Source organism: Lissotriton vulgaris, chromosome 4_1 (assembly GCF_964263255.1).
Source record: "Lissotriton vulgaris chromosome 4_1, aLisVul1.2, whole genome shotgun sequence".
NCBI lineage: Eukaryota > Metazoa > Chordata > Amphibia > Caudata > Salamandridae > Lissotriton > Lissotriton vulgaris.
In genome coordinates this window covers 1,080,470,814-1,080,485,360 of record NC_141691.1, presented here as the reverse complement: position 1 = coordinate 1,080,485,360, position 14,547 = coordinate 1,080,470,814, and the positions used below count along the sequence as shown (strand labels likewise).

General features: G+C 46.4%; 1 protein-coding gene across 1 annotated transcript in view; it reads right to left on the bottom strand.

Moving 5' to 3' along the window:
- Positions 1-14,547, bottom strand: part of TRIO (trio Rho guanine nucleotide exchange factor) — a 5,246,815-nt gene that overhangs the window by 2,294,963 nt on the left and 2,937,305 nt on the right. The window contains exon 31 of the mRNA XM_086965300.1: positions 5,904-6,005. Coding sequence (XP_086821426.1) covers positions 5,904-6,005 — 102 coding nt within the window. The remainder of the gene's footprint in view (positions 1-5,903; positions 6,006-14,547) is intronic.

The window sequence follows — 14,547 nt, the reverse complement described above, 5'->3', positions numbered from 1 at the left end:
GTCGTTCTTTGCTTCTTAGTTAATGGTGTGGCAGCATGGTTTGAAGGGGGAGACAGACAGGAAGGGGGGGGCGAGGGGGGGTCATAGCCCATTCTTGCAACCCTGGGGCCATGCTTCTTTCGCTTGTCTAGCAGGAAACCGAACTTCATCGTGGCTGCCCCCGCACTGCCTCCCCCCCCCCCCCCCCTAGTTGGACGAAGCATCGGTCGCACGCCTAGGAGTCAGCACACCGTACAATACTCGCCTCCAACATGCTGCACCACGACAGCCCACTTGTATCCAGCATCTTACACCCAGGACCTTATACCCAGGTGTCACAAGTCTCGCCACCCCGACCCCCAGAAAGCCCCCCGTCCACCGGCCAAGGACTCGGTCGGCACGTCCGTGCCAAGTGGTGCTTACACGCGACCATCGCCCGCATTTCCCGTGCTTCGGAATCCAAATGCTCTCGCCCGACAGCCTCTAACAGCAGCCCACCTCTCATGCATTACCCGCCATCTCCCGAGCCTCGCTTTCCCAGCAGTATTTCTTTTATGCCCCCAATGATGCCCCGTACATCCCCAAGACCACAACCCGTCCCCATCCACCAGACCGGAAACCTCCTACCAATGCATAGTATATGTATTTTTGTCCTAAACCAAAATTAAAATGCTGGCCCTGCATAACAAATGTCATTTTGAATTATAGAGCCACAAATAGAGTATTTTGAAAACCATGGTGTTAACCCCTATGGAGCGAAAAGTTTCATTGGCTTGGCGCACCATAAGAGGACTTCCTATTCTATTTGCCATACCAGCCACCCGGCAACCTCCTTCTCCCGCTACCTGCCGCAGCTCCCTGCCTCCCCCAGATCCCACCCCTCCGACCAACTTGGTGCCCGCCTCATTCGGTCACCCTTTAGGAAACTTTTGTCAAGCTCACTTGCGAGCCCCCCCCCCCAGCATCAGGCCGAACCCAGCGTTGAAGCACCATTGTGCAGCTCTGCGATGACCCGACAGCGCTTAACCCCCTGCAGCAGAACATTTGCAAAGCACATTTGATCTGAGTAAATAAGAACTTGTATTTTTTATAAAACGTGGGCTTCCAGCTGACTGGCAAACAAGCCTAATCTAATCATTTCTTTTTAACACCATGGTCCACGCGCACTTACACACACCTCATATAATTTACTCCCAGGCCGGCGGGCCAAGGTGTTCAATTTATTACAAATGATAATTGAACGGGGACGGTGGGTGGCGTCAACACTATTCATGTGGTCATTGTGCATCAAGCAGGGCAATTAAGAGCACTAAAGAGAAAGATGTGGGCGCGAAAGGAATTGGTGCGTAATGGCGGCAGGTCTCCACATTACACCATTTCAAAGATAGGAACAACTGCGGATATCACCGGATTCTAGCGCGCGGCCAAGCATCTGAACATGCACTTTCTGGTCTTTTAAAAGCAAACACTTTTGGTTTCCCATTGCGCGGATGCTCCTGTAATTTCTCTCTTGTCTCCGATATCAACAGTGATTCCTTCGTGCCCTGGGCCGCAAGCCTCTCTATGACCGGCTTAGATAGCGCACAGGCTGCAGTCGCTCATTTTGAACAGGTTACCACTGAGGCCCTGAATAAACTGCTCCAGTTCAGTCTCGCCGCCGAGCCAGAAAGAGACCATCTGCCCCTTGGTTCTCTGACTCCCTCAGACTTCTTAGGCAAGAAGTGAGGAGAAAGGAGAGGCTTTGGCATGCCAGTTGGGACCTCAAGAACAAGGAAGCCCATAAACTCCTTGTCAAAAAATATAAAGCGGAGATTGTGCAGGCTAAACAAGAATACTTTGTTACCATGACCAACTCGCTTTCTTCGCCGAAGGAGCTTTTTAAAACTGTGGACTCCCTAGTCAAACTGCAAGCCCCGGACCCTGTCATTCCTTCGCAGGACCTATGTGATAAGATTGCCTCCTTCTTCCACACCAAAATTCAGGAAATTCACCTGGCCCTCGAGGTACAAAGAACTTGTATCAGTGCACCCACCTCAGGGGTTGAGATGAGCACGACTACTACAGACATCTCCCCGCCATGCACCTTGGACTCATTCCCCCCGCTGGCCTTACAAGACCTGGAGTTACTGCTAAACAAGACCAAGTCTGGTTCTCCCTTGGATTCCTGCCCGCTGAAAGTCATCAAGCAGTGTAGGGAGACCCTCCTGCCACCACTGCTAGAGGTAATGAATCTAGCCATTAGAGACGGTGTTTTCCCTACAGAATGGAAGAAGGCGGTAGTAAAACCCTTGTTAAAAAAGGCCTCCCTGGATCCGGAGGTCCTAAAAAACTTCCGGCCTATCTCGCTGCTTCCTGCCCCAGCGAAGATGCTTGAGGCTCATCTCAACAAGCACCTCGCTGTCTTTGTGGAAAGCTCGGGATGCCTAGACTCCTCCCAGCATGGATTCAGGAGAGAATTTAGCACCGAGTCAGCCCTCACCATCGTGCTCGATAAGATCCGCACGACAGCAGATGGGGGCCAGACCTCTCTCCTGGTCCTACTAGACCTATCTGCGGCTTTCGATACCCTCTCCCCCTCAGTTCTTTCATCCCGGCTGAGGGAGGTGGGGGTGAAAGACGCAGCTCTGGATCTTTTTACCTCTTTCCTTACAGGGAGGGAACAAAGAGTCAAGCTGGGGGAGTTCCTATCTCCATCCCGACCAGTGCTGTGTGGGGTCCCTCAAGGGTCGGCACTTAGCCCGACCCTTTTTAACATCTATGTGACCCCACTAGCCAAGCTAATAAGATCTTTCGGGATGGAGGTAGTGTCCTACGCAGACGACACTCAAATCCTCGTCTCTCTCCCCCATTCTGATGTCCTAACCGCCTCCAAGTTTAGATCTTGTATGGAGGCGGTTGGTCATTGGATGATTCAGAACTCCCTCAGACTGAATGGGGAGAAGACTGAGGTGATGGTGTTTGGGGGGAAAGAAAACATCTGGTCAGCCAACTGGTGGCCTGACTCTCTAGGAACATGCCCTTCCCCTACAACATCTGCCAAGAATCTCGGGGTGCTGATAGACCCTGCCCTTGACCTGGGCAGCCAGGTGAGCAGAACCGTCTCCACCTGCTGGGGTCTGATTCACATTCTACGAAGGATTAGGAAATATCTTTCCCTGCAGGCTAGAAAACAAATAGCTGTTGCACTCATTGGTTCTCGTTTGGACTACTGTAATGCGCTGTATGCTGGGCTTAATAGGAGCCACCTACAGCGCTTACAGGTAGTCCAAAACGCCATAGCCAGATTTGTTCTGGATATTCCCAGACGTTCCTCGGCCACTGCGGCCAGGAAAACGCTGCACTGGCTACCGGTAGAACATCGAATCAGGTTCAAAGTCCTATGCTTGACCTACAGAGCCATCGCCAAAAACAGCGACTCTGGAATCGGGTCCATCATTTCCCACTACATTCCTGGTAGGGACTTGCGTTCCTCCGGGAAATTTCTTCTGACAGCCCCCCGCGTACGAAGAGCTAGATGGGGTGGCCGGGCCTTTACCACTCTAGCCCCCAAATGGTGGAATGACCTTCCCCTGGACCTGAGATCCCTTCCGTCTTTACAGAATTTCCGGACTGCCCTAAAAACTCTCCTCTTTCGGCAAGCCTATATGTAAGGTCTTCTATCTCTATTACCGATCATTTTGTTAGGCGCCTTGATACCTGCGGGTTATTGTTCTGCGCATTACAAATCTCCTTCATATCATATCAAGGACACCGACTCTGGCGCCCCTTTTGGACTCGAAAGACATCCTCTAATGCGCGTGTTGTTCATTGAGGTATCTACAAAGCACTTCCTTTCTACCAGGGTGTCTCCACTGATTCCAAAACAGCATCATAGCTGCAGGATAAAAGGGCACTGTGTCTGTGCAGGAGGCAGCCAGCGTCACCTCTAATAGCCATCACTGTCCCCTGTCAGCCGCCTCCGTTTCCTATCCGTGGGAGTAAACTTCAATGATTCTAATAATAGTCAGTAATAATACCACCACAGCATCACTCAGCATCACCACAGCACCACTCAGCACCACCACTCAGCACCACCACAGCATCACTCAGCACCACCACTCAGCATCACCACAGCATCACTCAGCACCACCACTCAGCACCACCACAGCATCACTCAGCACCACCACTCAGCACCACCACAGCATCACTCAGCACCACCACAGCATCACTCAGCACCTCCACAGCATCACTCAGCACCACCACAGCACCACCACAGCACCACTCAGCACCACCACAGCATCACTCAGCACCACCACTCAGCACCACCACTCAGCATCACTCAGCACCACCACAGCATCACTCAGCACCACCACAGCATCACTCAGCACCACCACAGCATCACTCAGCACCACCACAGCATCACTCAGCGCCACCACAGCACCACTCAGCGCCACCCCAGCACCACTCAGCGCCACCCCAGCACCACTCAGCGCCACCCCTGCACCACCACAGCACCACTCAGCACCACCACAGCACCACTCAGCAGCACCACTCAGCAACAGCACAGCTGCAATAAGCACAACACCAGCATCACTCAGCGCAACACCAGCATCACTCAGCGACACCCCTACATCACTCAGCGCCACACCAGCATCAGTCAGCAACAACACAGCATCACTCAGCACCACCCAAAAATCACCATTAGCGCCAACACAGCATCACTCAGCACCAATACAGCACCGCTCTGCGCCACCACATTATCACTAGGCAGCAACACATTAACACTCAGCGCAACACCATCAACACCACTCTACACCACAACAACACAAATCAGCACCACTACAGCATCACTCAAAGCAAAGACCAAAGCCATTGGGATTTGTAATATCAATACATGTAAGTCAGGGAAAAACTAAACATGTATCTTTACTAATGCTATAGGTGTCACATTTGCTAATTTTATAACTATTGGCATTTCAAAGAACAATATTAATAATTTTAATATTTTAAAAACCTAAACATAACTTAAAAAATAATTATATTTACAATACCAATAGCTCCAACTTTTCTAATGTGAGACCTATTGCATTTCCAATGCTTGTTTCTGCTTGGGGCGATGCTCCTCCGCCATAATGGAGGAACCGCCCCGAGTATCCCTTCTATCCAGTGACATAGAAAAAAAGGTCTGGGGTATGGTTTCACAAAACACAGTATGCTGCCGTCACAACTCATTGTTCAAGACTAGAACAGGTACAGCAATTCACTGTCTGCTCAATGATGTAATACTTGGTGTGACCCTAGGTCAAAGGAGAGATCCAGAATATCACTCATTTCAAGGGACAAGCCTATGTCACTGCGCACATGCTTGATTAATGTGAGGCTATGGCCTCTGTTCTGGGAATTTCATGTCATGTTATCAGTTATTTTACTTTCATGTTTTAAATAAAAATATTACATGGAATTTTGATGCAGTGTAACATGACAGGCTTAAAACACAATAATGTAAGCAACTCCCGTTTTCAACTGTTGTCTTTCTCAATTCAAAAACTGAAATTAAGTTCCCATTCATTGAGAGCCCTTTTACATAAACCATTTTGACCTTAATCTTACACTCAGAAATTAGTTAATTCAAAAAATAAGATGGCTTCAATCTCATCTCTCTTCACATCTGCAAAAATCTGAACTGTACAATTTGAGTGTATAATTTAAACACATTACAACAACAATACAAATCATGTACCGTTTCTAAATGCAAGTTATTTGTTCTAAGGCTTTTCATACTACGAGATTACAAACAGAAGGCAACTTAAAGAGGATTTTGTTGTTTCTTTTGAACAATTTAATAAGCTACCAAATACAGTACAATGATGGTGCTGCATCATTGAAATATACACTTCTAGCGTGTACTGTATATATGTTGAAATAAAACATTTGAAAGTATTTACCTTAAGGACAATTTTATTATCAGATGTTGGAGTTCGCCCTACCCACAGTGCGAACTTACATGGATCACCTTCCACATGTTCAGTAACACCCAGTTCTGACGTCTGAAGAGCGAAAACATTACAAGATTAGCAGCAGCCAACATTGTTCTGGTTGATTACAGTAAGACGTTTTTTCTTTTTTTGCGAGAGTAAAACAATTACAAAGTAATAAAGAGAGACAAAGCTAAAACTTTTTTTTTATTTCAAGCAAACAGAAGAAAACGTTGAATAGCGTCAGTATTTTTTTTCCATATAACACTGTTTCTACTCTTTAATTACCTTCGATGTAGCCTTAAGTACAAACCAGAAAGACGTTTTCTCAACTCTCTTTAAGGAATCGTGTGGTTCCACTGCAAAATGTGAAAATGCAAATAACCAAAAGGTGCTGCCCACCCCATAATTTTCTTTAAATTTCAATCTCCACAAATCACGGATATGCTCTAGTATACACCCGACAAAGAGTTACCTAAGTTAAGTAACTTGTTCCTCTTGTGGCTACTCCCAACAGCAGATGCCTCACCTTTAAAATATATACAAAAGATGTTCCAACCAAGGTGGAGGATCTGTGGAGTGGGCTCAGATCAAAACGTCTTGAAGGCACAAACAAATGAAATGCCTTTCCCGTCGAACGTGTCGGTCAAGGGGGTAGTGCTCTGTGAAAATATGCACTGATGCTCACATTGTGGCCTGGCCTAACAGATGTCAATAACTGTCACTCTGCATGCCACCGCAGTCATAGCAGCCTTTGCCCTGGCAGAATAAGACTTAGAGCCTTTCCGAGGCAGCTTCTTGCCAGTGCATAGCACATCTTAATGGGCAGGACAACACATCTTGACAATATCCTTTTTGCACTGTCTTCACCCCAGAGAATCCCACATGAAAAAAATGATTATCCATCTGATGGTCTTTTTTGCGGTCAATGTAAACGTTTAACACTCTTTTGTGGTCCAACCGATGGAGACTCTCTTCTTTCGAGTGATGAAGTGGAACAAATTAAGTTGGGAGGGTGACAGGATTGCCCAATGTAAAAAAAAGAGTCATATCTTTTGGCAAAAAGGTGGCCTTGGTCTTCAACACTACCTTGTCAGAGAAAAGAGTGGCATAGGGTGGCTGTATTATTAGGGCCTAGAGTTCACTCACATGAAGTGCTGAAGTGATCACATTAAGAAAACACAATTGAAAATCAAAAGGCGCAATGGGCAGCTGTGCATGGGCTCGAAGGGAGGGTATATGAGAAATGTTAGTGCCAAATTAAGATCCAAAGTGGCATCACAAACGGTTGGGCGGGAACATATGCCCCAAACCTTTAATAAAATGCATCACAACAAGCCATTTAGTTTCAAAATATTTTATTGTTGAATAAGTATGTGTAAACAACAACATTTAGATGGCCATACCCAATGAAACCTTCACACCAACCAAGCCGCACAAAGATACCAAAAAGGATAACTCCCCATAACCTTCCAAAACCTCCTAGCCACTCACTTACAAAGCTAGACATATTGTCACATCTCAATCACCCGGGCATGTGAGTGCCGCAAAACGGGATATTATGGTGTAGTCAACAAGATCTAAGCCTCTTAGAGATTGTGGATATGAAAGGTGTCCGTAGTCTTTGTTCAGGAATCGAAAAAATTGGTTTCCGTAATCTATTAACTGGACTGTGAGATCATGCATACTTTCTTATGTCACAGTAGAACCCAAAGCTTGTGCAGCTAAAGTTACTAAGGTGGAGTGGTGTTCTGACCACAAAGTGATAAGATTGTGTATTTGGCTACAAACAGGAGGTGGGATATTTACTTGGCTGCCGAGGAAAGTAAAGGTTATATTACTCCCGCAGCACTAGCCAGAAGGGCAAACTCAGGTAGTTTGTATATGGTCTGGCTGTGGATATGCGCAATGGCTAGAATTAACTTATCCTAAAAATCTGCCTACTATGGGCAGGTCCACAGGATATGTAGACGGGAACCCACTTCACCACAGCCACAACAGGTGTTGAGATATGCTGATAAAAAGTTGGAGCCTGGCAGGTGTACAATGCCAACTGCAAAAGATCGCTTTGCCCCATATATGGTAGGTGAAGTTATTGTTCGTATAAATATTTTGTTCCCTTGTTCTGCGACAAGGGAAATGCTGAGGTCCTTTTCCCATTGTACCTGAATGGGAAGCTTGTGTGTATTTATTGGTTAGCTGAGGAGTGAATATATTTTACAGACCGGATGTTTAGGGTTGGAGGAATTTTTTGACAATATCTGCTCTCTAGTGGCTCATTCCTTACCGCCACTGAGGGCTACCCAATGCCTAATTTGTAGGTAGTATTAAGAGTTCCACCTTGGACTCTCATACTCTTGCTCAATTTCCTCTAATGATTAGAAGGTACATTCAGAGTAGATATTCTGTAGATGAAAGCATCCCTTCTACCTTCAAATCTGGAACTCACAAGTCTCCATCTCCAGCAAAATGTCAGAGCTGCCAATTATTGGTTTAAGGGGTGATGGGAATGTAGTAAAGACCTTCTTGGGGCGGTGGAGTCCCTAGGATACCCTAGTTACTAGAGGGTCATAGAGTTTACCTTGCAAGCTCGCAGGAAGCCAAGGTACCTCACCCAGTGGTATAGCAAGCAGGTACTGGTCTATAAAGAACCACTGTTTATCGTTTTACCCTTTCAGCCATTCAATCATGTATTGTAACTGTTGGCAGTAACGCAGCAAGTCAGGTACCTCCAACCACCGTCTCTTGGCTGTCGCATGCTGATCTTTGCTGAGAGTCTTGGTCTCCTACCATCTGAAATGTAGGCCACAGTGGAGTGGTGTGGCTCACTGGTTAGAGGCGGCAGACCCGGAAGCAGAGAACGACCCGGGACCAGGGTTCAATTCCCGACGCGGCAGGGTCGTGGACCAGGGTCAACGGACTCGATAATTCTCGCCTCGGTGCCTACTCGAACGAGGGATCACACTCGGCAACTCTGGGCATTAAGCTTGCCTCATCTCTACAACGGCCCCACATAGACGCCCGAGATGCCTGGTTTGACCTTGGAGATACCCAGAAGGGACCATCTCACAGGGAAAGCCAGGACGGGTTCCCCAGCGGTCTTCAGCGCCAGGACACCCCGAGATGGGGTAACAGTGCGCTTTACAAGTATCATCATTACATTACATTACAAAGGCTGTTTGCAATTGTGTTATACAGTCTCTCCTATGAGGAAGTGGCAGGATCTGGAAGACGTGTGCAATTCGTGACAACAGTGTCACTTGACAGTGCAGCTATTCTTCCAACCCAAGTGAGAGCATGGTTTTTCCAGGCTGCCACAATACACCTAGTTTCCGTCAACAGCAATTTGTTCTGAAGAAAACCAGGGAGTCGTCCACAACTGGATAATGAGGAATTTAGTACTGTTCAGAGACCTGCAGAGTGGCATTTTGTGTTTCAGAGTCACAGCAAGGGTGCCCCCCTCCAACTAGTACCAGGCCCTCAGGTTTAGTCTTATAGATCTTGAAATCCATTAAGTTAAGTATTAAGTAGTAGTATGTGTTCCTAGTGTGATTGCCCAAGTTCAGTAAGGGTAAGTAGTAAATCGTCCAACAAGGCGGACAGCTTGAACATGTTCTTATGTATTTATTTTATTTTTAAATTAAAGGTTTTATATAGAGCTGGCTAGACCCGGACGTATCCGAGCGCTTTACATTAGTATCAGACCATAGTTGCAGGTTACATCATTATTAAGGTTACACAGTTGTTAGAGCATGGCAACATGTAAGGTCGAGATAGAAAAAAAGGACATATACGTAAGGGAAAAAGCAGGCAAGGGGAGAGAATCAGGGGCGGGGGTAGGAGCAGGGGAAGTAGACAGAGAATGAAGGAGGGAAAGAGGAGGGGAGGGTGAGAGACAACAGGTTGGAAAGTGGAAGGGGAGGGTGACGGGGACACAAACCGGTAGACGAGTCAAAGCTGCGTCCAAAGTCCAGTAAGCTGTGATCCCAGGGGAAGTGGTATCATTTCCCCATCTCTGTTGCGAGAGGTTCCCTTTACACAGTGGACTCTCTCAGAGGGGTCTCTGAGACTCCAAGGCCTACATACTGGATCCTTCCCCAAAAAGGGGAGAGGGAGTTGTTGTAAATAAAACAGCGATAATGTTAAGCATTAGCTAAATACATATTATCATAACCCACTTGTTGCATTTCCCGCTTAAACTTCCATAATGGTCAGACTCCCTCTTGTTTCTATGTCCGCCATCTTGTATGCTACATATTGCCATGTGTCTGCCATGTGACGAGTCCTACCTCTTCGCTAATCGCCCTTAAGATCTGCCCAGCAACAGTCTATAAATAAACCCCTTTGTGCATTTAGCGCATGTTCAGTAGGAGTCACATCTGTGTTTGATTAGCGTAGATAGGAATGTGGTTTTCGCGGGCTTCAAGAACCGTTAACTCCACCTATGTATTGATCATGTTCAGAAATGTCCATATATGGTCGTCAATCATGCTCTGTGTAGTATCCGCCTACTTATGAACCCCTTCATTGTGTATAAAAGGGGGCTATGTGCCTGAGTTCTGTGTGCTACCCTGAACAATGTTGTAGAGTGTTGTGTGGGCTTTAGGACCACCTTTAAAGGTTTATTAAACTATGTTTTTGTATTTTCAGTTTCCGTGCCAATTTCTTTATATAGTCTGAGGACTTCGTGCACAGAAGGGCGAACCCTTTGTACTAACGGGCCTTGCTGAGGCTTGTGCTTATCAATTGGCGCCCGACACGTGGGGCTCATCGGCGACTCGGATGCTCGAAGGATTGGTTGTGACGAAGGATTGGAACCTTGCCGGGGACGTGATCACTGCCAGCGGCGTCTTTAGTCCTGGCATCCAAGGTTTTCTTCCTTCCCTTCCGATCTGACCATCTGGGTGGCGCCGGTCCTCGACTGAGACCTCTTCTGTCGGTTTGCCGTGCAGTGGCCGTTTGGGCGAATTTGGAACTTGGCAGTTGGAATCTGGACGCTCTGGATTGGTAAGAACCGGTGTACGGTACTTGCTGCGAGCTTTTGGTAGTCTGGCTTGGCAAGGCAGTTTTAGGATACACTTGCTGTGACTAATTTGTTTGGTGTGACTAGTCATATTTGGTTTTGGATTTGGGATATATGCGTTGCAACACATATAGGCAGGTAATGTGGAGAGATTTCTCCTGAATTTTGGATTTGATCGGCGCAACGTTTAAGTGCCATTTTGATTATAATATTGCATATTTTGCATTTTTTTTTGACATACCTGCTTTTAGCGCACTCCGTAAGTGGTGCTGCTGTTTTGGAAGTGACTGGTTAAGACTTGAGGAATCACAGCCGGCTCCCCCAGAGGGGACGCCTAATAGGGACATGTATGTGAAGTTTGGTCTTTCCCCTATAATGTACAGCACATTGTGAAGGAAATACACGAAAAAGGATCCTGAGTTACGTTGGCCTTTGTATGGATCGTTTGATTTGCGTAAAATTGAGTATGTGGGACAATGTATGTGTAAGGATGAGCGAGGCCAGATATGTTTGAATGTGTGTGTTTGTGGGTGAAAGAAGTATGTGAGCTCAAGAAACGTGAGAAAGCGCTGATTGAGAAGGAACAACGAAAGAGTGAGCGAGAGAAAGCGCAAGAGTCGAGAAAGCGTGAAGCAAAGGAATTGGAAGAAAAACAGGAAAAGGAACGCAGATTGCAGATATCTGGCCAGTATGCTGTTCGACAGCCTCTTTATCCTGTCCTTAATAAAACTGATGATGATTTTTCATTATTAGATCGCTCTCCGCCTCCGTACGCTGGTCCGTCCACTCCGAGAGGGGAGGTGAGGATTCTGAATCGCCCGCAGAGAAGGTAGACACGTGGTCTATGTTATCGAACGATCGTATGGCTGACCTTCGAAAGATCTCTCATCGAGTACTCAAGGCTACTGTTTCTTTTTCTGAGTTAATGCAGTCTCTTGAAGGATGGCAGGATAGGGAGAAATTATATTTTACTGAATCTCTTTCTGATGAAGTGATTACATATTTTCGGAAATATTCCGATGTTCTTGAACCTGATGATGTGGTGTCAGACGCTAAAGAATTGCGTAAAGGTCTTTTTCTTTCTTCCCAGGTGCCTGACGCGGTTCGACGACTGTTTTCGTTGCGGGGCGAGACGTTTCAGCTGCGCGACAAAGCGCGCCAAAAGAAAGCGGAGGAGGAGCAAATGAATCCGAGCGGCGGCGGGAAGCAGTCATCTATCTTTCATTCAGATAAGATCGAGCTAGTGCATGTTAAGCCTATGCGAGAGGCAGCGCCTTTGTATGTTCCTCCTAAAGGAGCGGGTACTAGTTCGGATAAATCTTCTCCTGATGCTAGAGGGTATTTCATTTATAATTGGGTTTACACTCCCTGGAATAGAGCAGATGTTATGGCATTAAAAGCTGCATTACCCGATCCACGAAAGAATCCTGCCGCCTTTTAAGAAGAAGTTGACTGGGCTTTAAATTCCTGTACTATGACATTAGCTGATATTGATTTATTTTTTGGGCTTATATTACCCCCCGATATGTGGAGATCTGTGCGGAAGGTAGATGATCTTACAACCTTTAAAGCAAAATGGGCGGATTTTGAGGATGAGGATAGAGAAAGGAAACCTGCGCAGAAGCCACCCCAGTTGATTTTAGAACTTCCTGCTGCCATTTTGACTAAACTAAAAACGATTATTCCCCCTAAAAAGATTGATTGGACTATGTTAGCATCGTGTAAGCAAAAGGTAGATGAATCAGTTTCAGATTTCTTTACACGGTTTGAGGAAACTTTTCATGATTTTAGCGGTCAGTCGCTTACGGACGACACGGGCCGACATCTTTTTGTTGATAAGTATGTTTCAAATGTATTACCAGGAGTGGCAGCTCGGTTAAAAGCGAGTGAAAGCTCTTGGACGACTTTGTCTCCGGCATCCCTCCGGACGATGGCTCAGTATTATGAGCATCAAGAATTAGAAGCAAAGGGTAATGAAGAAAAGAAGTCTAAAGATTTGAAAACGAAAGTTATGTTAGAACAAGTGTACGGGCCGCCCCACAGAGGTACCGAAAGGGGTGGTGGAGGATCCTATGGTTCTTCCTTCGCTCGTCCGGATCTGGCTAGGGATCAATGTGTGTATTGTAAGCAGATGGGCCATTGGGCTAAGGAGTGTCCCTTGTTGCGTGCGCAGCAGCAAGGACGTGGTCAAGGTCCGATGAGGAATCGTGGGGGCTTTTAAGGCCCTAGGGGAAACTTGAATGATCGTGCTAGGTTTGGTTCTAATGTGCGACCACAAGATGGGTCTAATGTTTTTGATCGGCGTAATCAGTGCCAAATATCTGATTATGAACGCTCTGAATATCATGATTCACAGTATGCATAGGATTGCGCAGGATGGGGTAAGGAATCAGTTGAAGTGCCAGTAGATCAGACGGGTCCTTATGTTACAGCACATGTTTTGGGTTCTACTGATTGGTTTCTGGTTGATACAGGAGCTACTCGTAGCGCTTTGTCTAAAGAATTGGTTCTGAGGGCTCTCCTGTCTGGCTTAACGATTACATCGATAGGGTTCGATGGAACTCCTTCCCTTAGCCCATTGTCACAACCTCTTGCACTTCATGTAGATAAGTTTGCTGCACCATGTCCATTTTTGCTCTCCCTAAACACGCCTGATAACATTGTGGGTTTGGATATGCTCAAGCATTTCAGAGCTACAATACGTTGATCCCCTGAAGGAGTACGTGCTATTTTGAACGACAACTATCCAACAATGGAAAGGGTGTGTATGGTTAAAGAGGATACTGCATTGGCCTCTTTACCCCGTACTTTCTGGGCTACTTCAGATACTGATGTGGGACAGATGGTCATCCCCCCGGTGCACATTAGTGTAAAGGAGGGGGCCATGTTGCCGTGCCTGCCTCAATATCGTATTTCACAGGAGGGGGAGGAGGCGCTTACACGGATTGTACAGGATCTCATTAAAGTGGGGGTAGTAGAAGATGATCCATACAATATTTGTAACAGTCCTATCCTGCCGATTCTGAAGAAAGACACTGACACTAGGATTTATCGATTTATTATCGATCTGAGGGAGGTGAATAAGATAGTGATACCTCAATACCCAGTGGTTTCTGACATTACGACACTTCTTACTCTGGTTCCACCAACTGCGACCACGTTCTCCGTTATAGACTTGAACGCTTTCTTTTCGATCCCTATTCATCCTGATAGCCGATATCTTTTTGGCTTCACTTTGAATAATCGATCGTATAGATTTTGTAGAGTTCCTCAAGGCTATACTGAGAGTCCTAATATTTACAGTCAGGTATTGAAACGACAAGTGGATTATTTTGTTCTGCCTGAAGGTGTGGCGCTTATACAATATGTCGATGACATCTTGTTGGCGGCTGACACCCCCGAGCAATGTGAGAAGTGTACATTGTCTTTGCTTTCCTTTCTGGCATCACACAATCACAAAGTATTGAAGAAGAAACTGCAATATTGTAGACCAAAGGTGACCTACTTAGGTCACCTTCTGTCTAAGGAGGGAAGTGCTCTCACACCAGATCGTATTCAAGCAATTTTGGACACGCCAGCACCTTCCACACA